Consider the following 27,542-nt stretch of genomic DNA (forward strand, 5'->3'; position numbering starts at 1 on the left):
AGCACTGGCTGTTCTTCCAGAGGTCCTGAGTTCAATTCCCAGCACCTACATGGTGGCTCACAACCATCTGTAATGAGATCTGGTACCCTCTTCTGGCCTGCAGTCATACATGCTGTATACATAATAAATAAATAAATAAATAAATAAATAATAAATAAATAAATAATTTTTTTAAAAAAAAGTAAAATGCATGACAGCAGCCAAAAAAAGATGACTCAGAAGAATTAGAAGTGTATTGCCTTATGTTTTATGCAGACAAATGAGGCAGAATTATATTTACCAGTAAATGTTTAAGAAGTTAAAAATAGGCAATAGTACAAATAAAATGAAATCAGAGAAATAATAAGAAAAATGAAGGAAAATGAGCAAAGAATAAATGTAACAACAACTATATTTTTAATGAACTATTTTACATTCATTGTGTGTGCATGTGTATGTGTGCACATGCATGGGTCACAATGTGAGTATGGAGGTCAGAGGACAACTTTGTGGGAATTGGTTCTCTCCTTCCATCATGTGGGTCCTGGAGCTGAAACTCAGGTCATCAGGCTTGGTGGCCAGTGCCTTTTCCACTGAACCATTTCACTGGCCCAACACATACTTAAAACATATCATAATGTAGTCTCTATCCATGTCTGCCGAGAACGACATCACACGTAAATGGCATACACAAACCAATTGAAAGCTAGGTTGTCGGACCAAATAAATAACCCTGGCCACAGTCACTTTAACCACAAAGACATGTTCACTGTTCCCACTGAGTAAGTACAAAGATGCAGAGCCAATGTAAAGTGTAAAGAAAACTATGCATGGGAATATCACCTAAAAATGAAACAAAACATCTTGGATGGCTAGTATCAAACAGACCTCAGAGCCAACATTATTATCAAGGCCAGCGTTACCAGAACATGAAGATAATCCCAAATTATATGCACCCACAGACTCCCAGGAGACACATGTCTGAAACAAAAAAACAAAAGCTAAGAAGAGAAACAATCCGTAATCACACCCAGCAGCTTTAACACACCATGGTAACTGATAAGACAGAAACACTGTGAAGATGCCAGACTGTGTCTTTAACCAACTTGGCCTTGTGGACCCATCAACAGCAGACCACACTGTTTTTCAGAACATAGTTTTCAAGTGCACATGGAACAGACACCAGGATGGACTGCACGCTGCATGATAAGCCACTACAGATTTAGAAGAATGGAAGCCACCAAAATGTGTTCTTTGGCCATCGTGGAACTCAACCAGAAACCAAGGAGAAGTGGACATTTCTAAGTAACTCAGTGTCAAGGTTTGAATGAGGCGTTCTCTCTAAGTCTTAGGCATTTGAATGCTTGGTCCCCAGTCGGCAGCTATTTGGGAAGGATCTATTTAGGAGGCGTGGCCTTGCTGGAAGAGGTGTGTCGTGGGGGTGGGACTTCCCCCGTGTGTTCACTCTCTCCCACTGGCAGACCTAGATGAGAGCCTGTCTTGCCACTCTGCCTCCACTTCACAGTCATGGACTGCAGCCCTCTAGTACCATAGGTCAAATTAAATGCAGCTCCCCGCCCCCCCCCCCCCCCGTGTGTGTGTGTGTGTGTGTGTGTGTGTGTGTGTGTGTGTGTGTGTGTGTTTGAGGCAGGCTTCTCTGTGTAATCCTGGCTGTCCTCTATGTCTCTATGTAGACCAGGCTGACCTTGAACTCTGAGATCTGCTTGCCTCTGCCTCCCGAGTGCTGGGAATAAAGGCGGGCGCCACCACCGTCCGGCAATGCTTTCTCTTTTAAGTTGCCTTGGTCGGAGTGTTTTATCAATGCCATAGAAAAGTTATTAAGACCCCTCAATGATCAACTAATAAGCCTATCAACAAATGAGTGCTAAACACAGCCTATCAGAAATCTATATGAGAGGCAGCTAAGGCTTAGGGAAAACAATATTTGCTTGTACTTAAAATAAATGGCCTCAAATATTTAAGCCTTTGCATTAAGAAACTGGAAAAATAAAGCTACACCCAAAGAAAACAGAAGGGAAGAAATACTGATGATAAAGCAGAAACCAGGAGAACTGAGGTAGAAAAATGAAACAAAAAGTTTGTTTTCAGAAAAGAGAGATAAAAAAAATCAATGTCATAATTCCCACTGGGCTAGTGAAGACTAATCCCTCAGAAAAGCGATTTCTAGGTAGCTCTGTCTCTACATGCAAAACAGCGATATGACCTCAACCATCTGTTCACCGAGCAAATGCTTAAGTCTGATAAATGCTGGGAACTGCTTTAAATGACTGGACTATGTCAAGGTTGAAGAGAGTGTTGGCCGGTGACAGGCCGGTGAACACGTTTTAGTGAGAAGCTGCTTGACGAGAAGCTGTACAAGTCAAAGTCAGGAGGAACGCGATGAAGAAAGCAGGAGGCATTGTATGCCCGGCTTCCAAAGCCTGTGAAAACGCTGCTGTATCAAACAACGTGGAAGTGTCACTCAACACGGCTGGCTTCCCTGACCGGGCGACAGAATAGAAAGCCGGAAGTAACCCACCATCTGCAGGCCGCTCACTGTAGCTCATTGTGAGAGCCCCCAGAATCCGCTGAGAGAAGGGCAGTCTTTTCAGTTCGGGGTGCTGGGGAAACCGGATGTCCATGTGCAGAGGAACGTGACTAGACTGCCGTCACTCACCAGCTTGAAACTCAACTGAAAGCAGGTCAAAGATCCACATGTGCCTGAAACCATGGTGCTACCAGGAGAAAAAAAAAAAGAATTAAGGGGGGAAAATACCACGTGATTACCCTTATATGTAGGAAACCAAAACAAAAGCGGACACAAGACTTATGTCAAACCACAAAGTTTCTGGCCCACAAAGGAAATAATGAACAGAATCAGAATACAGCTACAACATGTGTTACAGAGGGAAGTCTTCACAGTTATGCATCTGACAAGGAGGTGACATCCAGAATATACAAGCATGTTCATTAGTTTTTTTCCACTTGACAAACTAGAGCCACTTGGGATGAGGGCTCTCAATTGTATCTGTCATGCTGCCCTGTGGGCATGCCTGTGGGACCATCCCTAGGCAAGTGGGCCTGGGATGTATAACACAAGTAGACAAGCAAGCCAGAAAGCGGCAGTCCTCCACGGTCTCTGCCTCAGTGTCTGCCTTCACGCCTGAGTTCCAGCCTTAACTTTCCTAGATGACTGACTGCAACCAGTAAGCCAAAAAGTCCCTTTCCTCCCCAGACTGCTTTTGGTCAGAGTTTTATCACAGCAACGAACAAAACTTGGCTAATACAGAACTCAAAATCAATAGCACATTCACACAAAACCTGTTTTTTTAAAAAGGCAATGGGTCTAAATAGACATTCCCAACACCAAAGCCATAAAAGAGGCCAACGTGGAAAAGTATCTCTCCCAACATCACTAATGATTAATGATCCAGGGCATGCAAGTTAAACCAGCAATGAGAAGATGTCACTTCACCACAGCAAGAATGGTTTTCAAAAAGACGAAAGGCAATAAACATCGTTGAGAGCACAGAGAGGGGAATTTGTACACTGTTGATGGGAATGGGAATCAGTATGGCCACTACAGAATACAGTATCGCGGTTCCCCCAAAGTCAAAAGTAGAACCACTGTCTTATCTCACCACGTCCCTAGTAGGTATATATCCAAAGGAAATGGAATCAGTATGCTGAAGAGCCTCTGAACTCACATGTCGTGGCAACAACCTGTGTCCATCACCCGACAGATGGGCAAATCATAGAGAAGAGCGAGGCCTTGTCATTGGTGGCAGTGTGGAGGGAACTGGAGAGGTCAGCTGCAATGATCAGGTGCTCGACACAGATGTTGCGTGACTGCAGCCGGGCTGGAGAGATGGCTCGGCGGTTTAGAGCACTGCCTGCTCTTGCAGAGGACCTGGGTCTGGTTCCCAGCACCCACACGGCAGCTCCAGTAACCATTTCTCACTCCGGTTCCAGGGGAGCCGATACCGTTCTCTGGTGTCGGTGGGCACCGGGCACACAAGTGGTGCACAGACACACACGCAGGGAAACCTCCCGGGCACAGAAAATCAAATCTCAAGAAATTCTTATCAAGACAAAAAGAAGATAATGCACGACTGTGTGAACACATAGTCTTCAAGAGTGCTGCTCTCGTGGATTGTAAGTGGACTAGTGAAAACAGAGGCTGAGGGGGGTAAGGGCAGGGAGACATGGGGAGAGTCTGGACAGCAGTTACTAAGACAGTCAGACATACAGGTGTAGCAGCAAATGGGTTACAACAGTATCGTGCTGTGCATTACAAAAAGGCAGAGATAATGTTTTTAGTTTTACCCTGAAGAAATAATGTTTGATGTATAGTAACTGATTTAAAATTATGCAGTGTAGCTGGGCGGTGGTGGCGCACACCTTTTATCCCAGCACTCAGGAGGCAGAGCCAGGTGCATCTCTGTGAGTTCGAGGCCAGCCTGGTCTACAGAGTGAGATCCAGGACAGGCGCCAAAGCTACACAGAGAAATCTTGTCTCGAAAAACAAAAAAAGCAAACGAACAAAATTATGTAATCCATCCCTGCATCAGGACATTACATGATGGTCCATAACACACACAACTTTTTGTTTGTGTATATTAGTTAAAATTTAAAATTACTTATACCTAAGCCACATTTATTATTTTTTTTTGTAGAATCCCAAGGCATTTAGTTGCATCCTGAGTTCAAAAACGTTTTGCATTGTATGTGCCCCACAGTCAGTTTTATATATATGATAATGGTGGCCAATCTTTTTTTAAAAAAATTTTATACAATATATTCTAGTCATGCGTGATAGCGTCTCTTGGTTGTCAACTTGATACACCTGGGAGGAGGGAGTCTCAGTTGAAGAATTGCCACCAACAGATTGGTCTGTAGGCCATTTTCCTGATTGATGTAGAATTGCCCAGCCCACAGTGGGTGGTGCCACCCCCAGGCAGGTGGCCCTGGGCTGTATAAAAAGGTAGCTAGCCAGCCTGCTTGAGGGGGCGCTTGTCTCCCAGAGCACTGGGATGGCAGGGGCAGCCACACCCGCTCTGCTTTTACGCCATGCTCTCCATCCTCACACTGGTCTCTTGCAGCTCCTCAAGATCACCACGTGTGATTTCCACTAGCTCCCCTAGCTATCCAGTGGCTTCTGCTCTAGGGAAGTAAACAGGTCTCATCCGTGTCTCTGAATTCTCAAAATACATCATCTCTAAAATGAGTTTATCAGGACTGGAGCGATGGCTCGGGGCTCAAGAGCCCTCGCTGCTCTTCCAGAGGACCTGAGTTCAGGGCCCAGCACCCGCGTTGGGCAGCTCGCCAGGACCTGGGGATGCTCGAGGGAGGACACTCACTCCCTTAGTCCATCGCAGTGAGAAGTCCGAGGGTGGGGTGGGTTTTGTTTGTTTGTTTTGCTTTGCTTTTTTGTGTATGTCCGTCCGTCCGTCCGTCCGTCCCTTGAGGCTTCAGCTGGGCTCCAGACGGCGGAAATGAACTCCCCTTGGATGAAAGCGGCTCCTGCTAGGGCTCAGCGACCGAACTTCGCGCCTTCTGGTTTGGTCCTATAGAAGGAGGCGCCTGCCTGGCAACGAAGATTCCCCGAGCTGATTGGATAGTGTGCCAGCCAATGGGAGGCTGGCTCCCGCTTGGGCGGGCGGCGCGCTCTGGCGGTTGCCGGGACACAGCGTAAACACTGTGCGGAGGCGGCTGCTGCTCGGGAAGACGCGTTTGCAGTTGAGGCAGGAGACACCCGTCTGGAGGAAGTTTAAAGTCAGCTAACGATGGTGAGCAGCTTGGAGGCCGGCCGGGGCAGGGACTGGGGACCTCCCAACTGCATCTTTATTTACAGTCTAGAGCTCGCTACCTCTGAAATATAGTTCAAAGTGCGTAATCCGAGAGCTCAGTGAGAGGCTTTGATTTGCTTTCTAGAAGGTTCTGGGTTGTTTCCTGAGGGACGCTCCAGGCTTTTCTGCACTTTTTCCCCCTCCCACCGGTATAGATACATCTTAAAATCTGCTTTTTTGGGGGGCAACTCTCTGAGTGGTGGTAAAGCTGCAGCTGGAGGGCTTGACGTTATTTGCTCTCACTGGTACTGTTGAATTTTGAGTTAAGTTACTTCAGCTTTTCCTGCTTCGCCTACAAAACAGGGAATATTATTAGTACCAATTTAATCAGTACATCATTATGTTACCCTATCACATTTGAACTTCCATCTGGTGTACTATGAATTCAGGAAGGGGGCCGAAGACCCCTCAGACTGTTGCCTATTTTTACATCGTTTGTTATAGGGATTTTCAGCAGTATCTTTTGGAAAAAGGGATCGTGCAATATTGAATTATGTGTATTTTCCTTCCCCCGCATCATAGGACCCCAAAAAGAGAGTTCTGAGCTTTAGTGAGCGGCACCAGAAGTTAGTAGATGAAAACTTCCGCAGATCGTTGCATATACAAATCTTGGATAAGTTAGAGAGGCAAGCCAGGAACCAGGTCGTGCAAAATGAAAACGACGAGAGGGTTGAACGGAAGAGACTCCTCCGAGTGCTGCAGAATGAGCAGTTTGAGCTGGACATGGAAGAAGCCATCCAAAAAGTGAGTTTCAGGGGTCGTTGTTCAGTTTTCTTCATTTGGAAAATTTGGAAGAAGACTGCCAGTCCTGGTGTTGAGGAAATTGAGAAGCTGGGAGCTGACTGAATCCTTCTGAGTCCTGGTTATTTCAGCTGAAGAACTTAGGGTCAGTTGGTCGGTCAGTTTTATGCCTTATTGATAAAATCCAATAATGGTACTCCCTGCCTAGGATTGCTTTAATAAGGAGCAAATGTGAAACCTTTAGAACAGTGTGTGGCAAGAATAAGCATTCTTGATATTGAACATAAATATGAAATGTATAATTGTTCACGTCACAATTTTGTTTATGTGGGTACAACTGTTGCCTTCTATAAGTGTCTTATAAAAAATTTAAGAATTCCTTTTTAAAAACTCCTGACATTAAACATAGACATCATTAAACAGGAGGAGATGAACGTATGTATGAGGTATGCATTTATTTATATTTTTAATTTTTGAAGAATTCAGGCACCATATACATGTGTTTATATCCTGATCTACTGGCTAAATCTATCATGAGTGTTTCTAAATATTTTTAGGAGACTGCAGTAGAGGAAACAGAGGTGGAGTCTCGTAAGTGTGAAAAGAGTGTCCTCATATTTTATTGTTTTGAGCATTTATTAAGTGTGCTATGTGTCCAGTATTGTATTTTATATATGTTTTATTATTTATTTTTATGGCTTATTTCCTTTTTATTGCCAAGTACAGTGTTCTGTAGTGTGTATGTACCACAATGTACTTGACCGTCACCTTAGGAGGAATTTCCAATACTGGACATTATGAATAAATTTGCCATAAGTATTTAAATACAGATTTTTAAGTAAATGTGTTTCCTTTTCCTGAGACAAGTGCTTAAGAATGTAGTTGTTTTATTCTGTGGTAATTGTATGTCAGCTTTATGACAGAGCACCAGACTTATTTCCAGAGTGCCTGTGCTGGTTTACATTCTCACCCAGAAACATGTGCACAGTACAGTTTCTCACTGTGTGGTAGCACCACTGGGTTTTGTTTTTTTTTTTAAGTGTGTGTGTGTATGTGTGTGTGTGTGTGTGTGTGTGTGTGTATGTGTGTTTTAAGTGGATGTTCCAGTACGTATGCTGATATCCCAGTGTAATTTTAATTTGCTTTGTAAAATATTTGTTTTTATTATTTTTAATTGTGTGTAGATGTGTAGATATATTCATGGGAATGCAGTGGATCTGGAGTAACAGGTAATGGCGAGCCACCTGAGGTGGGTGCTGGGAACCAAACTCAGGTCCATCTCTCCAATTCCTAATCTGCATTTCTTGATGGCTAATAATTTTTCATGTGTTATTTTTGTTTTGTTTCTTGGTTTATTTACTTTTGAGACAGTCTTGATATGTAGCCCTGGCCTGGAACTCAGTCTGAGAGCAAGCTAGGCTTGGCTGTCTGGTGGTGTTCTTGCCTTGGCCTCCTGAGTTCTAGGTCACAGGCCTGCATCACCATGTGCTTCCTAACTCAGAAAGCAATGAGGCCTCCATATCTGCCTGCCATTTTACAGACCACAGAAGAGAGGCCAGTGTAGGGGAGGCCTGAGAGAGAACCAGAGAACACAGGAGATACAGTACGATAGTTTTATGTCAGTTTGACACAAGCTAGAGTCATTTAGGAAGAGAGAACCCCAATTGAGGAAGTGACCAGACTGGCCTGTGGATCCTTTTCCTTGATTAATGGTTGATGTGGGTGGATCCAGCTGACTGTGATCAGGTTACCCATGGGCTGGCCATCGTAGATTCTGTGAGAAAGCAGGCTGAGCAAGCCATGAGGAGCAAGCCACTAAGAAGCATCCTTTCTTGTCCTCTGCATCAGCTCCTGCCTCCACGTTCCTGCTCATTATGGACGATAATGCGGAACTAACTGTGAGCTGAAATCAATCCTCTCCTTCCCAAGTTGCTTTTGGTCATGTGTTTTATCACAGCAATGGAAACCCTAACTTAGACAGGCTCTAATCACTACAGATCATTGGCTTAGGGGATAAAAAGTATGTGTGGGGTGGGGGGTGTAGGGGTGTGGGGGTGTGGGAGTGTGACCAATCTGTAAAATAGAGGAGACTGAGAAAGACAATTAGATACAATGTGTGGGGCCTGGAGAGATGGCTCAGAGGTTAAGAGCACTGACTGTTCTTCCAGTGGTCCTGAGTTCAATTCCCAGCAACCACATGGTGGCTCACGACCATCTGTAACGAGATCTGGTGCCCTCTTCTGGCCTGCAGTCATACATGCTGTATACATGATAAATAGATAACAATGTGTGGACCTTGTTTGGTTTTGACAAAAGCATCTTGGAGATAGTTGGGGAATGAATGTGGGCAAGACCTTAGACCTCACTCAGGAAATATTGCTAATTTGTGGTGTGGTCACGAAAAAGAAATTCTTCTCAGGTAGATCCACACGGAGCTGTTTCCACAGCGGGCAGAGTGGCCAAGGCTATGTCTTATTTATCTGTTTTTTAAAGCTGTGTTTATTTTTATGTGAATGTGTGCACTGTGTGCATGTCTGCGCCAAGGAAGTCAGAAGAGGGAGGGCTTCAGAGCCTCTGGAACAGATGGGTGTGAGCCGCCATGTGGGTGCTGGGAACCAAACCTGGTCCTCTGCAAGAGCAGCCAGTGCCCTTAACCTCTGAGCATCTCTCCAGCCACCTGGGATTTGATTTAAAATACTGTGGCAGAGATAACGCGAGAATAAGAAAATTTGAATGAAATTCCAGAGTAGAGAAAGAATTGTAAAATATTGGTAAATTTAGAAAAGAATGAAGATATAGGTGCATTAATATTCCTCACACTGTTGGTAATATCTAATTTTTCTATGGTAAGGTATTTGAAATGTTACTTGTTGAAATATTTTTTTATTTAAAGTACACAGTTGACTGTTGCCGTCAGGGCGCGTGGCTTGCTGTTCTGAAGCCCAGGCCGCGTTGACAGGGAGAAGTCTGCGCTGAGGATGGAGGTAACTAAGCGTGCACTTCTCTGCCCAGGCGGAAGAGAACAGGATGTTGAGGGAGCGGCAGCTTGAGCAGGAAGAAGAGAGACTTGCAAACGAGCTGGCCAGACTGAAGCATGAAAGCCTGAAGGACGAGAAGATGAGGCAGCAAGTGAGAGAGAACAGGTGGTGTGGTCTCCGCCCCTTGCGTTTGTCCCGTCTGTCTCTGCACCTTGTGTCACCCTTAGCACCGGAAGCTGAGACTCTTCATCAGATCATTGCCCTTAGAGTTCATGTTTTTCCTGGAAATACCGCATTAACTCACAGATGCTCATTTCAACTACTTTCGTTTGTTGTGGTGCCGGGTATTGAACCCAGGGCCTTCCGTGTGCTAGACAAGTGCCGCACCACTGACTCATAGCCTCAACCCACAGAAGTAGTTGAGAAACTCAGCTGCATTAATAGAAGTAAGCGTGAGTGTTGATGGGAAACTCAGTATCAGTTCCCTTCGGCCTTTTCCCATAAGGGTGAACTTTAAAATGATTGCTGATTACAGAAATCCTGACTTACAGAATCTAGAATACTCGCCTTTTGTCATTGTTTTTGTTTGCGATGGGGTCTCACTGTTCTGCCCTAGATGGCTTGGAACACCCTGTGTAGAGCAGGCTAGCCTCAAACTCAGAGATCCACCTGCTTTTGTTTCCCAAGTTCTGGGTTCTAGGAAAATTGCCACCGCTCCTTGCCCTATAATACATTTCTCAATGCTGCTTAAGATTAAATTAAGTCAAGATTTAGGGGCACCAGGGCTGGAGATAAAGATGGAGTCGACTTCTCTAGGATAGAATAAAATGTGGTAGCAAAGGTAATTTAATACTAACCTACTGCCAAGGTTGAAGGCCTGGGTTTGATCTCAGATCCACAGGGTGGAAGGAAAAGATTGCCACAAATTAAAGTAAATAAATACATGTACAGGAAGATTGAATTAGAAAAGAGTAATCCTTCTCAAGCAGAAGGCTTAAGGGCTAACCTTTAAGTGTCTGTTAAATGTGATGAGTTAACTGTGGACTTGAGTGATACCAGTTGTGTGCTTTGAGTGAATAAGAACTCACCAAATTATCTGTGAAGCTGAATTCTTTTATTGTCTTCAAGTTTAAAGTTGCATTTCCCCCACAGTTTGGAACTCAGAGAATTGGAACAGAAATTGAAAGCCGCTTACATGAATAAAGAGAGAGCTGCCCAGATTGTCGAGAGGGACGCCATCAAATACGAGCAAATGGTAAAGCTGCCTCGGGTTTCTGTGCAGTCATTTTTACCTGGTACTCAGGCCAGGTTGTGAGAGAGTGCTCTGTGAGGAACCTCCTCAGCCAGGGTCCCCAGACTGTAATGTTCAGACTCTCAGTGATGTCCACAGCTGAGCTTGCCTGAACGCTGGGGCCCTCAGGCCCAGGTAACTCACGTCCCACACTGACTGTGTTCTTGAACTTTTACCGTGACAAGCCAACACAGTCCAGCTGGGTCCTAAAATGTGGTGACTATGTTTTCCCACTTTTTATCCTTGAGTATTTATAGCTTGTGGTTTTAGAAGCCTCTCCTTTCCCCAGGCCTCTGTTTCTAGCCCCCGTTCTAACTCTTGTTTTCTGAGGTAACCTTGTTTTCCTGGTTTTCTGTTTTCATCCTTGTCCACCTCTTGAAGGCAAGGTTGTTCCCAGGAGAGCAAGTTTCTGGAGGTATTCCAGCAGCCATGTCATGAGTAAGAAAATAAGACTTGCTGAGTTAACACATAAAACCAAGGTGCATGGTATCGCCTGAGCTCATTTTCACAGATGGGCCAGTTACATGTGTTTATACATGTGGATTGTGACTACCAGCAAACATGTTTATACACATAGGATTATAGACGTGATAACACAATATTTAAACCAGTGTGGTGCAGCATGAGAACTCCTAAAAAAGGCTACTTTAGAAGATTCTAGAACCGTGGTTCTCAACCTTCCTAATGCTGTGACCCTTTAACACAGTTCCTCATGTTGTGGTGACCCCTGAACCATAAAATTATTTTATTGCTACTTCATAACTGTAATTTTTCTCCTGTTATGAATCATAATGTAAATATCTGATGTGCAGAACATCTGGTGTGTGACCCCTGTGAAAGGTCATTCAACCCAGAGGGGTCGAGACCCAGAGGTTGAGAACCACTCTTCTAGCCCATGCTGCTAACCATGACAACCTGAGGAAAATGTGGAGACCTGTATGTGAGCTGTATCATTCTGTTTTTTCAATGTTGAAGTAGAACATAATGTACAGTTTGTTCAGTTGTTTGTAGTTTTAATTACTGTGATAGATGAAGTCATGCATAGTCATTGTAGATATTTGATTTCCAAAGTTGCTACTATCTTCTACACCAAAATTGACTCACAAAATTAGAGTCATATACTCCTAGGACTTAACAAATGGAAGATCTATATACTTGTTAGGTCTTTTTTTATTTTTATTTATTTTGTGTGTGTGTGTGTGTGTGTGTGTGTGTGTGTGTGTGTGTGTGTGTGTGTGTGCTTGCTTATCTACATGCACTGTATGCATGCAGTGCCCATGGTGTCCAGTAGGGGGAACTGGGTTCCCAGAGTTGGAGTTGCAAGTGGTTGTGAGCTGCCTACTGTGGGTGCTGGGAACTGAACCCAGCTCACGTGAAGAGCGGTAAGTGCTTTTCCTGGCCTGAGCCATCTGTCCAGCCCTAGCTAGTGTTCTTACCTGTAATGTTAGAGCACAGTGTGTTCTTCAAGTCTGTGGTAATCTATATACATTTTTGTTGTCATATATATATTTTTTGCTATCTTACATATTCTAGAAGAAGGTAATGCCGTATGAGCCAAGACAAGAGAACTTTTGTTTAAGTCATGATAACCCGGCATGCATGATGCCCGCCAGCTACTTTAGGGATTACCACATTTGTTTTCCAGTCTGCGAACTGTGCCTGCATTTGGGATGTGGTCACACAGAGGGTAGTTTGAGTCATTACTCCAGTATGTTTAAACTTATGAATTAGGCGGTTTGGAAATGCTGCGGAAAAGAAAGGCTCGTCTGTAACTCAGTGGGAGTGAAAATGGAGAGAACCGTCACGGGGACGTAGGTGACCTTTGCAGTTGACATCCCCACACTGAGCCTTAGTAAATAACAGAGGAGCATGTGTGGCAGAGGAGCTTCAGCCAGGGGAGCTTGAGAGTTCTTCCGAGCCCTTGAGCAGCAGCTGGGCAGGAGGGGTGTCCACGGCAGCTGGTGAACAGTGGCGTCAGTCACCAACACTGCCGAGATCAGCTTACAGAGGAGGCAGGGGCTGGGCGGCCCAAGAGTTACTAATAGAATACTTACAGCCTTGCTCCGTATTTTCTGAATGTGGACTTTATTATCCTTGCCAGGTGTTGCCCTCAGAGTTTCTGCAAAGGTTAGGAACACCCCTTCAGCACCTGACTCATCACTCACCCCCTCCAGGTCACAAAGGCTTCCTCTTGCTTGTAACCTAATAGATAACAAATATTTACATAACAGGTCTGTGTGTGTGTGTGTGTGTGTGTGTGTGTCCCGTGCAACCGTGTCTGTTTATAGTGCTGTAATAAACGGTTCACTCCCGAAAGTGGGAAGATAAATGTTGTTTTAACGCTAGAAACGTGATGCAGAGATAGCCAGGACCATGATGGAGGAGCACGAGAGACTCCTGAAGGAAGAGAACGCCAAGCAAGAGCTGCGGGACAAGGAGAAGGCCCAGTACAACCTGGACCTCGAGAAGCAGCTTGAAGATCAGGAGAGGAGGAAGCAGGAGGCGTATGAGCAGCTGCTCAAAGAGAAACTCATGATTGACGAAATTGTCAGGAAGATCTACGAGGAAGACCAGGTGTAAGTGTACCCCAGAGGGGCCCTGCCCAGTGGGTGTGCCCCCAGCGGGAGCTGTTCCATTTGTTGAACAGCTCTTCCTCGTCTTGGTCAGCATGAATATTAAAAGACGATCTGAAAAATAAATAATAGGTGTGTAAGTGGTAAATGGCCGAAGCCTTTGTTTTTCTTAAATCTGTACGTCTTATGTGTCAGAACGCTTGTTTTCTGATGCCTCTCCTTGGCACACAGCTTGAGTGCAGAGTACTGGGTGGCTTCTGTGGACAGAGTGCCACCTTTCTGAAGTGAGATGTCTTAAATGTCACCATTAGAAGAGAGGCTGGGTAGTATTCATGGAAAGTCCATACTTGATACCCAGAAAGCGTGCTGCATTAGTGACTCGAAAGCAGTTGTTTATGTTTTGTTGTTTTATTTCTGTAGCTATGAAACCATCCCCTTGATTGCTTTTTAGGGAAAGACAGCAAAAGTTAGAAAAAAGGAATGCAATTCAGAAGTACAATGAAGAGTTCCAGAAGGAGCAAGCCCTCTGGAGACAAAGGAAGCGTGAGGAGATGGAGGAAGAAAACAGGAAAATCATCGAGTTTGCCAACATTCAGCAGCAGAGAGAAGGCGAGCGGCTGGCCAGAATCCAGCAGAGTGAGGAGAAGAGGGCCCAGCGTCAGAATTTGGTATGAAAAGAACTGCTTTCTAAAAAGTGCAGAACTCCTGAAGCCGTTTCCTGATTCAGGTTTCCTAAACATGTGTTTTCTTTTCTTTTCTGTTTTGTTTTTTTTGAGACAGGGTTTCTCTGTGTAGTTTTGGTGCCTGTCCTGGATCTTGCTCTGTAGACCAGGCTGGCCTCAGACTCACAGAGATCCACCTGGCTCTGACTCCCAAGTGCTGGGATTAAAGGTGTGCGCCACCACCGCCCGGCTAACATGTGTTTTCTTAACAGCTGATCCAAAGGTTGGAGGAAATGCTGCGGCAGCGTGAGGACCTGGAGCAGGTCCGGCAGGAGCTGTACCAGGAGGAACAAGCCGAGATCCTGAAACTGAAAGTGAAAGTAAGTCAGAGCCAGAGAGTGACTAGGAAAGAGAGAACGCTGAGATGAAGCTAGAGGAAGACAGCGCAGTTAAACTCAGCCACATTCGTGATTACATTGTATGTCAACAGCATAAATACTGCAGTTAGAAGACTAAGATTGTCAAATTGGATAGAAGTAGAGCATCCTAAAGAACATGATGTTGTTCACAGTCCACACAGCTTACATGAGCACACATGGAAGGGACATCAAAGCAGTGTGGAGGACAATTTAGGGGAAAGCAAACTGGGGTGTGTGTGTTAATATGAGACAAAGTGAACTCGGGGCAGGGAAGTTTTTAATCAACTCCATCCAGGTAACTGTGATAATCCTAAAGTCTATGAATTTTAACAGTACAGCTTCATGATACATGAGAGAAAACTGGAGGGAGTGAAAGGGGGAAGTAGAAGAGGAGGAGATCTCAGTATTCCTCTGTCATTAATATGCCTGAGTCCCCAGAAACAGAGTACGCTGCCTAATGACAGCATTGCATGACCACGCTGATCCAGCTGATGTTAGAGAAGACTCCACCCAACAAATAGCAGCTCCCAGGACACAAAGCACACTCTCTACAGTCACAAGATCTTAAGTCATCAAATCTGTTTTCTCACTACAGTGAAGGATCAGTAATGAGAATGACCATATAGTCCTGAAGTATACAGTAATGAAATAATGCATTTCCAGATAAGCAATGAGCAAAGGAAAGATATTTCCTACTGAATGGTGGTCATTTTTAAAAATGGAGCAAAACATGTAAGATATAGCAGAGGTTAGTGGACAGTATTATCTTTAAGTACATTCTTAGAAAGGAATAGGTACAAATCAATGATCTTGTGCTTACACGTGTTTATACACAAATGTTCATAGCAGGATTTCTGATAGCTAAAATATGAAAGTAGCCTGCATGTCCATGATGGGTGTATGAACAAGATGCTGTACTGAGTCTTTAGGCGTGTTAATGAGCACTCAATGTTCTGTGAATGGATGATAGAGTAGAACTTCATAGATAGCTGCTTTCCTGGGGCAGCATCCTGTGAAATTCGCCTTTTTTTTTTTTTTTTTTTTTTTTTTTTTTGTCATTCAGGGACAGCTGTGGGGCACATTTGTAAGATTAACCATGCTGGCAGCTTCTCCACAGTAGGGGAAGAGTTTTGGCAGCAAGGAGCAGACCTCTCTACCCATCCCTCACCAAGTTACTCATCAGACAGTTAGTGATGAGTGATGACTCCTCTGTCCCCCCAGGGAAGGTCCTGAGAGCACAGCCTATGTGCCCACAGTGTAGCCATCTTCCCAGCATGCCCTGTGTTGGCTTTTCTTCTTTCCTGCTACCCTCTGTTTCCCACTGCTGCTTCCTGGAACTCTCTCCATAATGCGGCACCTGCATACATGTCCTTGTTTAATGCTGTGATTCTGGCAGAGAACCTAGAGAATCTCTGGAAAATCACTGGAGTCAGAGTGACCGACTGTACAGCAAATGACCTTTTTTTTTTTTTTTTTTTTGGTGGGGGTGTTTCTCTGTGTAGCCCTGGAACTTGCTTGTAGACCAGGCTGGCCTCGAACTCACAGAGATCCACCTGCCTCTGCCTCCCAAGTGCTGAGATTAAAGGTGTGCACCACCACCACCCAACAATGTACAGCAAATGATTTGAAGGTTTCAAGACCATGTAACAAGGTTTAGAACACAGGAAAGGACAGGAAGTTTGGCAGCTCATACTGATAACTAGTATAGTCCTCATTGCAGACCTAGCAGAGGATGTGTGAGCATTTTCACAGTAGACCAGTACTTTGGCCAAATACCTCTCTCTCTCTTTTTTTCCAAGATGGCTTCGCTGTTGAATTAAATCAAATTTTGCATAGGTGGTAGATTCCCAGGACTTCATACATATATATGTATGCATATATATACATATATATATAATAATCTAATATATATAGATATTAGATTTAGTACTATATGGAGCACATTACTGTGTGCAGAGGGATGTGATAAACTCAAGATGCATTCGAGACTAAATGTCACACACTAAACTGTCTTCTCCAAGCCTTTGATGTCTGTGCATGACATGGCAAGTAAGTACAAAATACTCAGTATAAAACATCCTGTGCCCAGACCCTCAAAGAGAAAGAAGAAGCGCTTTGTTACTTTGGGAATGGGATGAGTAAGGCATAAGCACATCACCTAGAGAGTGGGGGCGGGTGCAGACGTTAAGGGTGTTAGAGCAGATGGACATTAGCTGACTCGAGTGAGTGAACAACATGGGCTGCCGAGAGTTTGTGCTCGGATCGGGCAAGGAGGACCAGGATAGAAAAGGTGAGCTAAAATTTGTGCCAGCTCTGGTTGAGCAGGTAGGTGATAGGACAGGAAGTCCAGGACGTGATTAGTAGAGTTTGGGTGTCAGGAATGTGATGGATGAGTACTATAAAATTTTTACATTTTTTGTATACGCTTACAGGAAAGGAATTTAGTTGTGTCCAGTAAGTTTCTATTTCCCTGAAAAACTTCTAATTCCATAGCTAGATAACTGGTTTTTTAAACTGTTTTGGAGGTTTGTTTTTTGAGAATGATAGGAGGGTTGGGATACTAAAGTGAGTACATGCAGCTTTGATTTCACAAAGGGAAGAAGTTACAAACTGGAAAATGTGTGTGGACAGATGATAGAACTGTTCAGGGTTCAAGAAAACTCTGGTGTGTCCTCTCAAAGCAGTTACACATTCAATCTGAGCTTAGAAACAAGACAGCAGCTGTATACAACTTAAAATCTGAGAATAAATGACTGCCATGCCATAGAACTAAGTGATTAGAGCACCTGCTGCTCCTGGAGGACCCAAGGACTTGTAACTCCAGTTCCGGGGTACCCAGCATCCTTGTCTGGCCTTAGTGAGTCTCTCATACATACATGTGCATATGCACACGCAGACACACACATATAAGTAAAAATAAATTTTTTAAAAGAACATGACATTTTATTCAAATAGTCTTAAGTGGGGCAGTGTTGTCATGGAGAGGCTTAATTCTGTTGATGTGATTTCATATTGTAATGCGCATCAAACCCAAATCTGCCCTTATCTTTCGTCTTCTTGTTTCCTGAGACAGCATCTCACTAGCCCAGACTGGCTTCAAGCCCCTGGTCCTCCTGCTTCTGCCCCCTGTGTGCTGAGATTGCCCTCTCACGAAGGTGCAAGGAAACCCTTAACTCTGGCTCCGTCATTGTGCAGGAGGAAGCAGAGCAGAAGCTGCAGAAGCAGAGGGAGATGAAGCAAGACTTTGAGGACCAAATGGCACTGAAGGAAATAATACTCCAGGCTGCCAAAGAGGAGGAAGAGGCCTTTAGAAAAGCCATGCTGGCCAAGTTTGCCGAGGATGACCGCATCGAGCTCCTGAATGCCCAGAAACAACGGATGAAGCAGCTGGAGCACAGACGGGCGGTGGAGAAACTCATTGAAGAACGGCGCAGCCAGTTCCTCGCAGACAAAGTAAGGAAAGCCTTGGGGTCTGTGGTTCTCACTGGACAGCAACCAGCTCTTCTAGTCCTCAGTAAACGTTTGCTGAGCACAGCCTCCCTTGTGGTCCTCCCTGCAGTTTGAAGCAGGACTCAGTAGTTCCACTGTAGGGGTCCTGGAGGCTCGCCCACCTGCAGCTTCCGGGGATTCTTTGATTGCTGGAATTACACACACCTGACTTCACCTGAGCACTGGGGATTGAACTCAGGTCCTCAAGCTCGTGTGGCAAGCACTTTATCCACTGAGCCGTTTGCGTGTCATATAATGTTAGGTGTTTGTTTACTAGTCTTACATGATCTGTAAGTCTACTGAGTGATCATTTACTAAGGCATCTAGAAACTGGTTATTGAGGCTTTTATGTGCTGGTGCTGAGAACCAACATCTGTGCCATCCATGAATTTACAGTCTTGGTTGAGAAAAACCAAAAATGAAGTATATTTCATGTATGATGACAGAGGTATGGAGGTATATGTTGGTTTAGCAGAGAGGAATTACACATTATGATACTTTCGTACATTAAGATGGGATTCCCCCCCCCCCCAAGAGAAGTCACTGGAGAATTAGGAAAATTGCGTGTTAAGGTTGGCATGCAGAAGGATGTTTCACGTGGCAGCGTTGAGAGCTGATGTAGAAGGGCTGATACTGAATCAGGAAGAGCAGTCAGCAATGTACTGGATCTCAGTGAGAAGCGCTAGTATCTGCAAATAGAGAAGGGTCCCTCAGATGCCAGACCGCAGAACTGATGAGGAGGGGACCAGTTAGTTCTGGAGAGGTGAGGACTCAAGGTGGCTACTGATGACTGAAGGGCGTGTCCTACAGATTATGTAGAGGGAAGAGCTGATTTTGAAGGAGTATGTATTCACATTGATTTTTGTGGCCGGAGGAGGTTGATTGTTAGAAATGGAGATTTAGAAGTTGTACAGGGAACAGAATGTAAGTTTGACATACTGACTTAAATATTTATGTTCCATTGACAAAACTGAGAGACTCCTCAGATGGCATGTGTCACTGAAGGGATATGTTTGAGGAACATAGTCCTGTGTGAATGCTTTAAGAGATGAAGCTTCCTAGGCATACAGTCAGAGCTGTGCATACCGGAAGTGGTAGTCCTAACCTACGGACTGTGAACAGCAGCAGTAGGAGGTGACAGAGAGAATGTGAATATTCTTTTTTTTTTTTTAAAGTAAAATAAAACTGTGTGATAATTTCCCCTTTGCATATAGGGTGGAAGAAAGGAAGGAGTCAAAATAATCCAAAGGTTCCAAGTACGACGAACTCAAGGCCGCCTGTGCAGTTCCCTTTAGAGGGAAGCTGGGGTTGTTTTTGTTTGTTCGTTGAAGAAGTGCTTGCCTGGGATTAAGCAGCAGGAAGAGGTTTATGTGAGATGTTGGTCTAATAACGAGAAAGCACACAGGGTTTAGGATTGAGTTGTGGAGAGCACTGTAGCTTAAGATGAGGAGGAAAACCAAAAACATGTTCAAAAAGCTAAAAGGCTGGAAATGGTGTAATCACAGAAAACCAAGAGGCTCTCCTGCTTCCTACCGTTTCTGCTTGGTCTCCTTGTAACTGGTCAGTCTGCCAGTCAGTGATTTTTATAACTCTCCTGTCCCTGTCACACTTAAGCCTCAGTGGACTCTTAATCAGATAAAACCCTCCATTGCTTAGGCTTGGTGTAAATCAGTCTCGGCCTGGATGTAGCCTTTAAGGGAGATCATGATCTATAAGTGTAGTGTGCCTGACACGTGGTAAATATTTATAGATGTTGAATTAATGAAGGCAATAGCTGTTAGCACAGTAATTAAGAAGGCAGACAAGGAAAACACTTTGGAATTGCCTGGAAGGTCTTGAATTCTCTCCTGTAAAAGGGTGGGACCAGTGAGGCCCGGCATATGTAGGGGTTACAGAAGCTGGTCAGAACACTCACAGATAGCTCAGCAAGACATGTCCACATGGAAATCACTAGAGCTGCCCAGTGACACACATATACAACTTGGGTTTGGAAACAGCAACAGTTTTGTTTTGGCCCAGGGGCAGATGTGGATGTCTTAACTACAGAACTTAATAATTCATGACACTGTACAGCCCTAAAAGAGTACACTGCCCATTTGTATTTTAGAGAGAGGCCTAAGTAGGTGTCTGTAATCCTGTCTCCCTCTAAGAATGTGTGTGTTTAGACAACATCCTAACTACTCCCCAATGCGTTTCTTTCCACAATCTATTCAGCCCTTGTCCCACACCTTTCTAAACCTCACGCACTAACTTAGAATTATTCGACAGAGGGATGAGCACTTAGTGTGGGCTAGCGCACGAGAAAGGAAATCCTGTATTGTGCCCAAGTTAGAGAGGTTACACAGTCTGATAAAATGCAGTAAGAGGGGCTGGGCTGGGCTCTGGGGAGAGTTCTTAGGTGGCCTGTGTGAAACCAGGCTCCGTTCCCACCACTGCAGATCCTGCTCAGTAGTCGTATGTGGGAAAATCTTGTGTGTCCCTGAGGGCCCTAAGACTGAGCAGACGGCATCACATCTGCATTGTACGGCTGGGAGTGTTCAACAGTTCAGAATTCTCCAGAAAAGCACCAGGGCTCCTTTGCTAGGACTCTGACCTCTGCAGCGTGCTGCACACCTGAATTTGCAAAACTAGATCCTCAGACAACCCTGGTCTCTTTTATGTGTTTGGGTTTTTTTATTTTTCTGTCTTGCACTATAAACTGTTTTGGGTATCCTGGGTACCTGGTATATGGTGGGAGCTCCATAAAAGTTTGCTGAATTTATTAGGAAATTGCTCCTTTGAATACATTTTTTTTCTTGAGATTGAAAATTTTCCTAAAAATATATACTTGCCTCTTTAAAACTTGCTGTCATAAGGGCTAGGATTGTAGCTCAGTGGTAGAGTCTTGCCCAGCAGGTGGAGGGCCCTGGGCACAAACACCCGTACTACTGAGTAAAGAAGAACAGAAATGTGGGTGGAAATGATGATGAAAATACAGGTGTGTTGTCCCCCTAAACAGAAATGGAGGAGGAGTGGATGGGGGGGGGGGGACAGAGGGTTGAGGGAGAGGGACTAGGGGGCGGGGACTGCAGCCAGGATGTAAAATAAATAAATAAAAAAATAAAAGAATTCAATCTTTTTATTAAAAAACTACAGGTATGTATATTTATCTGTGTAAAAGACATACACTCTTGTCTTCTAAACTTACAGTTAGCCCATCAGGATTATCATTTAGTTCCCTGCAAGAATAGTTTCACGTGTAAACTTGCTGAGAGATTAATGTGTTCTGTGACAGTGAAGACACTTGGCTTTCATTTTCAGCAACGGGAACTGGAGGAATTGCAGCTCCAGCAGAAGCGGCAGGGCTGCATCAATCAGATCATTGAAGAAGAAAGGCTGAGACTCCTCAAAGAGCATGCTACGAACCTGCTAGGCTACCTCCCCAAAGTGAGTGAGACTGCCTTAGCGTGTGATCTTCGTGACGCATAATAACGGCTGCTAGAATGGCCGAGGGTGTGCCTTCCTGTGCTTTCGTGCTGTTCTGAAGGAGCAGTGAGGTCCTGGCCAGTGCTGAAGCCCCATACTCCCTTTGAAACACCTCTATGATAAGGGTTGGTCTTGGAACGTTATTAGCTATCTGAGCCAGAGTTATGGAACTTCTTCTTTTATTTCTTACTTACTTGCTTACTTTTTGAGACAAGGTCTAGCCGCAGCCTGGCCTGGAACTCCCTATGTAGCTGAGGATGACCTTGAACTTTTGGTCCTCCTGCTTCTACCTCCCGAGGGCTGGGACTACAGGCTTGTGCTACTTTGCTGAGCTTATTTGGTGCTGATCTAGCCCAGAGCCTGCACACACTAGGGCTTTATCCAGTGAGCTGCATCCCCAGTGCCTGAGCTAACACTTTTACGGCCCTCTGTTCTCCTGGTGCATGGGGCATCTAAAAACAAACTACCCTAGAGCGGCTATATAAGGGCAAGCATTGAAGCCTGGTCATTGGTGACACACATGAGGATGTATAGACCTGAGTCTGAGTCCGCTCTGTAAGAGACAATGTTGTAAGTAGGTACTGGGCAGCCTCCACTTTTGAGAGTAAGTCCGAAAAGCAGTGGATTTTCATGTGTATCTGAGACACAGTGACTGCCAATAATGAGCTTTCTAGTCCATGTAAACATGGAGATTCATAAAGCCATACAAGTCATATTGTTTGAGGTCATTATTGACTGTGCAGAATCAAGTATGTGTTTTGTCTTCAGTCCCTAACCAATAAAAGGAGAATAAAAATTACTAAAAGTTCCTGGCCACAGGGTCTTGCAGTCTAATTAGCTAGGTAGATTTAATACATCAGCTAGGTAGATTTAATACATCAGCTAGGTAGATTTAATACAAAATGATAAATTGATGTTAAAACCTACCATGACTGCTATATTTAATGAAATAGACTATGAATGCTAAGAGGACTTTTGGATTTCAACCTTTTAGTGAGAAAAATACTTCTGTAGGGCAGACAGGACCTATTAGAGTTAAACTTAATGTCCCAAAATGAGCTTGGAACTGAGGCAGGAAGCATGTAGCCAGGCAGTAATGTAGCCTAGGTCAGCCTAATCACGCTTCCCACCCCTCCGCATGTATGACAGCTCGTCAGCTCGGTTAGACGAGGGTGGAGCAGAGCGGCCCTAAGCTTGTTCCTTCCAGGCAGTGTAGGCAGTCATGGTTGTGGATCTGTGCCCTTGCACTCCCTCCACTCTGAAGGTGACAAGTCAGGAGCTGGGGGCAGCTCAGTGAAGCCATAGTCTTGGGAAACTAAGCTTCATTGACCTGTTAGATGGATTTAATTTATTAGCTTTGCGTCCACGCATGCTAGCCCTAAGAGCATTCAGTGAAGTACTCTCGCATTCAAAAGTAACCAACAAAATGCTTTTTTGCAGGGAGTGTTTAAAAGAGAGGACGATGTCGACATGCTTGGTGAAGAGTTTAGGAAAGCGTACCAGAAGAGGAATGAAGCTGGAGAGAAGTGAAGATCCGCAGCGGGAGCTGATGGGACCTGGGTTTTTCAGAGGCTACCACTAGATGTCAGTGTAACTGCTGTTTACAGTTGGTGACAGGTCCCGGTGTCGGTCTGCATGTTCTGAAACCTCCTCCTGTTTCACTGTTTATACAGTTAGACAACAATTAAAGACATCAGTACTGTAACTGCAGAATCGGTCACTTGTATTCATTGTACTTTCTACGAGGCTGCCATGTTGCAGAATTCCATAGAACCACAGCGGCCAAACAGAAGTAACTGGTCAATGCTTCCAGTATTGTTCAGAGATTTCTCTGTATATTCATCCTTATGACAGTGCAGATATCTCTTCAATACACTGCTTTTTTTTTAATTTATATATTCCTGATAATGATTATTCTCGTGAGGAACCCGCATACTGGCTGTTTGCTATGACGTGTGTATACTCCTTCCATTCCCAAGAGCCAGCCCGTGGTGGTTCCTTTTTCTCCATAGCCTCTCAAACAGTTGCTATCCTTTATTTTATTTCGTGTTTATGGGGATTTGTCCGCATGTTTGTATGTACATCACATGTATGCAGTGCTTGAGGGAGGCCGGAAGGGGGGTGTCAGATCTCCTAGAACTGGAGTTAGAGGCAGCTGTGAGCTGCCACGTGGGTGTAGAGGATCTGCAAGAGCAGCCAGTGTTCAGATCTGCTGAGCCATCTCCAGTTCCTATTTCATATATGTGTGTGATATCATATATGTGATGTTATGTACTGTATATGCATATATATGCTTATACACACACATGTATATAAAGGTGTTTTAATCTGGCTGGGGTGTTTGCTCACTGTAGTTTTCCTGTTTATTTCCCTGAAAGGAATGTTAGTGGTTGGTTGTACGTCTTCAAGCAATGTCTGTTTAGGTCTTTTTGCTCTCTTGATCTCTCTCCCTCTCCCCTCTCTTTCTCCCCCTCTCCCACGGTTCCCCTCTCCCTTTCTCCTTGCTATTGAGTTAGAATCCATACATGGTTGGTTTTCTGGGTTTTGTTTTGTTTTGTTTTGTTTTTCAGAGACTCTGTGAAGCTCTGACCACCCTGGAACTCCCAAAGATCAGCCTGCCCCTGCCTCCCAAGTCCTGAGATTAAAGGCGTGCGCCACCTGCTAGGCTCATGCATGTTTTGGATTTTAACATTTTTAACCTATTCTGTGGTTTGTTCCCCCTCTCTCTCTGTTGTTTCCCTTGCTGTGCAACTTTGTGATAACTGCTTTTGTGTGTCATATCTTAACCAAACCAAACCAAACCAAAAACCTGCCTGGTTCCACGTGGTGGCGCTTCCTGCCCTTTTCTCCCCCCAGGGCTAACACCTCATTAGTACAGCGTCTTGTAGCTGGCTTTGAATTAGCTGGGGTTTGTCTGTTGCTTACATTCTCAAGGTCACTTTGGTGATGTGTGCTCTTGTAGTTTCGTGTGAGTTACATAATTGTTTTTCCTGTTTCTGAAGACTGCCCTGGGTGTTGCCCCAGGGACTGCATTAATTATAGACTCTCTCTGGGCAGTCTGTACAAAGACACTAGCTATTTATGTGTCTCTAGTTTCCTTCCTCAATATTTTATAGTTCTCAATACATCTTCAATCTCATTGGTTAAATTTAGTCTTAAAGGTTTTCGTTAGATATTACAAATGGGATTATTGTACATTTTCTTTCATACTTGGCCATCTGTGCATGAAAATGCCACGTCTTTCCCTTGTGTGTGTTATGTTAGGGTTGAGCCTGGGGTCTCATATGTGCTCTGTATGTGCTCTACCACTGAGCTATAGCTCAAGCTGTGATTTTTGCTACTGTTGCTTCTGAGTCTTATGTGTTGGTTTTATATTGTGTAACTTTACTCAGTTGATTACTTCTTTTGCTTGTTATCTCTTGTTGGCACTTCTGCTATGATTTAAAAAAAAAAAGCATTTTACATGCGTTTGCTTGCATGTATATGTACTACATGTATGCAGTGCTCAAGAAGGCCAGAAGAGGGCATCATACCCCCTGGAACTGGAGTTACATATGATTGTGAGCCACCATATGGGTGTTGGAAACCAAACCTGAGTCCTCCGCCAGAGCAAGCAGCCAGTGCTCTTCACTGTCTGATTTCAGGTCTTGCAGGTGTGGCCAGCCTGGCCTGTGGTCAGGACAGCTAAGAATGCAGCCCAACACAAATAGCAAACTTATAATACTATGAAAATGTTTGTGTTTATTTGTAATTCTGTTGCACAGTTCTCCAGGGTGAACTTTGTAGATACACAAACATGTGAGGATAAGCTTCAACTTTTCCTGCTCGGGATGTTTGCCAGCCGTTTGTCACCTGTTGAAATACATTCCTTCTGTAACTTACTCTGTGGACAGTGTTTGTGGTGAATGGTGTTCAGTCTTGGGCTTTTCTGCTCTACTGAATTTGCAAACTTTTGTCATTCTCTTAGTGTCACATATCTTTATTGATTTGAATGTTGAATCAACGAGGATGAAACCCACTTCATCATGGTGAGTGAGTTTTTTATGCACTGTTGAAGGTTGTTTGCTAGGGTCGTGGTGAGCATTTCTGCATCCGAGTTGATCAGGGATATCAGACTGTGGGAGTTGGTTTGCTTTTGTTTACTTGTTTGTTGCCCTTGCGTGGTGTTAGAATCAGGGAGATCATACTCGAATTTGGAAAAGTCTTTTTTTTTTTTTTTTTTTTTTTTTTATTCCAGAGCTGAGGACCGAACCCAGGGCCTTGTGCTTGGTAGGCAAGCGCTCTACCACTGAACTAAATCCCCAACCCCTGGAAAAGTCTTTATGTCAGTGTTTTAGAATAGTCTTCTAAATGTTTGGTAGAAGTTAGCAGTGAAGCCATCAGGTCCTGGGTTTTTCTTTGAGGAGTTTTTAACTATTGATTTTTATTTTATGTGTTTGTATATCCCTGTGTGCATGTATGTGCCCCATGTCTGTGCAGGAGTCCATGGAGGTCAGAAAGGGGCCTGGAGTCCCTGGAATTGGAGTTACATAGGTGGTTGTGACCTGCCATGTGGGTGCTGGGAACTGAGCGTGGGTCCTGCGCAGTGGCAGCACCGTTCTTAACCACTGAGCCACCTCTCTGGCTCCCAATGGAACTTTTTATTATGGATTTGATCTCCTTGACCTCCTTCTCACTGTGGGTCTGTTCAGATTTTCTGTCTCCTCATAGTTAACGCTTGGTAGGTTATATATCCAGAAGTTAATTCTTTCTGTTACCTGAATTATTCAAGATAATAATTTATATTACTCTTACGATCCTTTGTATACAGTACAATGGGTGTGTCCCTTTTTTCACCTCTAACTAGGTATTTCCTCTTTGTTGGCTAATGGTTACTGATACCGTGTTTCGACAACCGGCCGTTTCATGTGGGTTGAGTACACACTGTATCCGCAATTGCTTGGGGTAGAAGTTGGAATTTTTTTGTTGTGGTTGTTGATATTTTATCTTGGAATATTTAAAATATACATAATATGATGTGTTGAGAATGAGCCCTAACGCTAAGAGTGAAATTCATCGGTCTGTCTGGGACAGTGGCTCACATCCCCACACCGGCATGGAGCGCCCTGCTGAGCAGCTCCTGCTGACCCTCCTTCCTCTGCACACTGGGGTTTCGGCAAGCACCACCGTGCCCAGGGAGCATTATTCCTTTTATTTCTTTATTCATTCTGAATCCTTTACTATTTGTGAGTGTGGATGTGACCTGTGCTTGTCCTGTTGCATTTGGGAGTCAGAGGACAGCTTGAAGGAGTTGGTTCTCTTTCCACCGTGGGACCCATCCCAGGGACCAGGGACCCTTGTATCAAGGCAGCAGGTCTGGGGGCAGGTGCCCTTCCTGTTGACCTATTTCCCTGGCCCTTGTTTACTAATGGACCTTATTCTCCTAGCCTGGAGGTAATTTTACACATTACTTTTGGTGAACCTGTTTCGCCTGCAACCTGCCACATGATGTCAGATTTGGTATTCTACACCTAGAGTGTCAAACTAGTGACAAAAACAACTAGATTCTGCAGTATTTGGGATCTGACTTTCCAGGTTAGGGCTGCATGACCTGTTATTTTTGTAATTTATTTCTTCTTCGATCTTCCCTGTTTTCCTTGTACTGATCAGATTGGATTTGGTTTCAGTACATTACTTGGACATTTCTGCAGTGCTAAGATGACACTTTCTTCTTTTACAGGCATTTGGTTGCATTCTTGTTTTGTGTAAAACGATTTAAATTTGCTTTATTCTCATGAGCCCACTGGTTATTCGGGAACGTGGTATGTAATTTGTATGTGTTTGTAAAGGTTTGAAGTTCCTCTTGTTGGGTCTGTTTTATACACCATCATAGTCCAGAAAGATCCATGGTACAATGGTCTTCTAAATCTGTTAAGACATGTGATCTGATCTGGAGGATGTTCTGTACATTGGAGAAGGTATGTATTATGCTGTTGGAGAAAGTGTTCTATGTCTTTTTAGGCTTTAGGCTGAAGTGTAAATTAAGTCCAGTGTGTATGTTTTTTTGTGGTTTTGGACACCAAGTGTGATATGTGTCCCAGGCTGGCCTTGAACTTG

General features: G+C 44.2%; 1 protein-coding gene across 1 annotated transcript; it reads left to right on the forward strand.

The window, feature by feature from the left end:
- Window positions 1-5,628: 5,628 nt before the first annotated feature.
- Mns1 (meiosis specific nuclear structural 1) lies at window positions 5,629-23,151 on the forward strand. Its single transcript, XM_015992613.3, has 10 exons — window positions 5,629-5,768; window positions 6,351-6,572; window positions 9,582-9,712; window positions 10,700-10,802; window positions 13,185-13,414; window positions 13,863-14,079; window positions 14,346-14,453; window positions 17,688-17,945; window positions 21,282-21,407; window positions 22,887-23,151. The coding sequence occupies exons 1-10, from the start codon at window positions 5,766-5,768 to the stop codon at window positions 22,974-22,976; spliced, it is 1,488 nt and encodes a 495-aa protein (XP_015848099.3). The 5' UTR covers window positions 5,629-5,765; the 3' UTR covers window positions 22,977-23,151.
- The last annotated feature ends 4,391 nt before the right edge of the window (window positions 23,152-27,542 follow it).

This window comes from Peromyscus maniculatus, chromosome 7 (genome assembly GCF_049852395.1).
Source record: "Peromyscus maniculatus bairdii isolate BWxNUB_F1_BW_parent chromosome 7, HU_Pman_BW_mat_3.1, whole genome shotgun sequence".
Taxonomy (NCBI): Eukaryota; Metazoa; Chordata; class Mammalia; order Rodentia; family Cricetidae; genus Peromyscus; species Peromyscus maniculatus.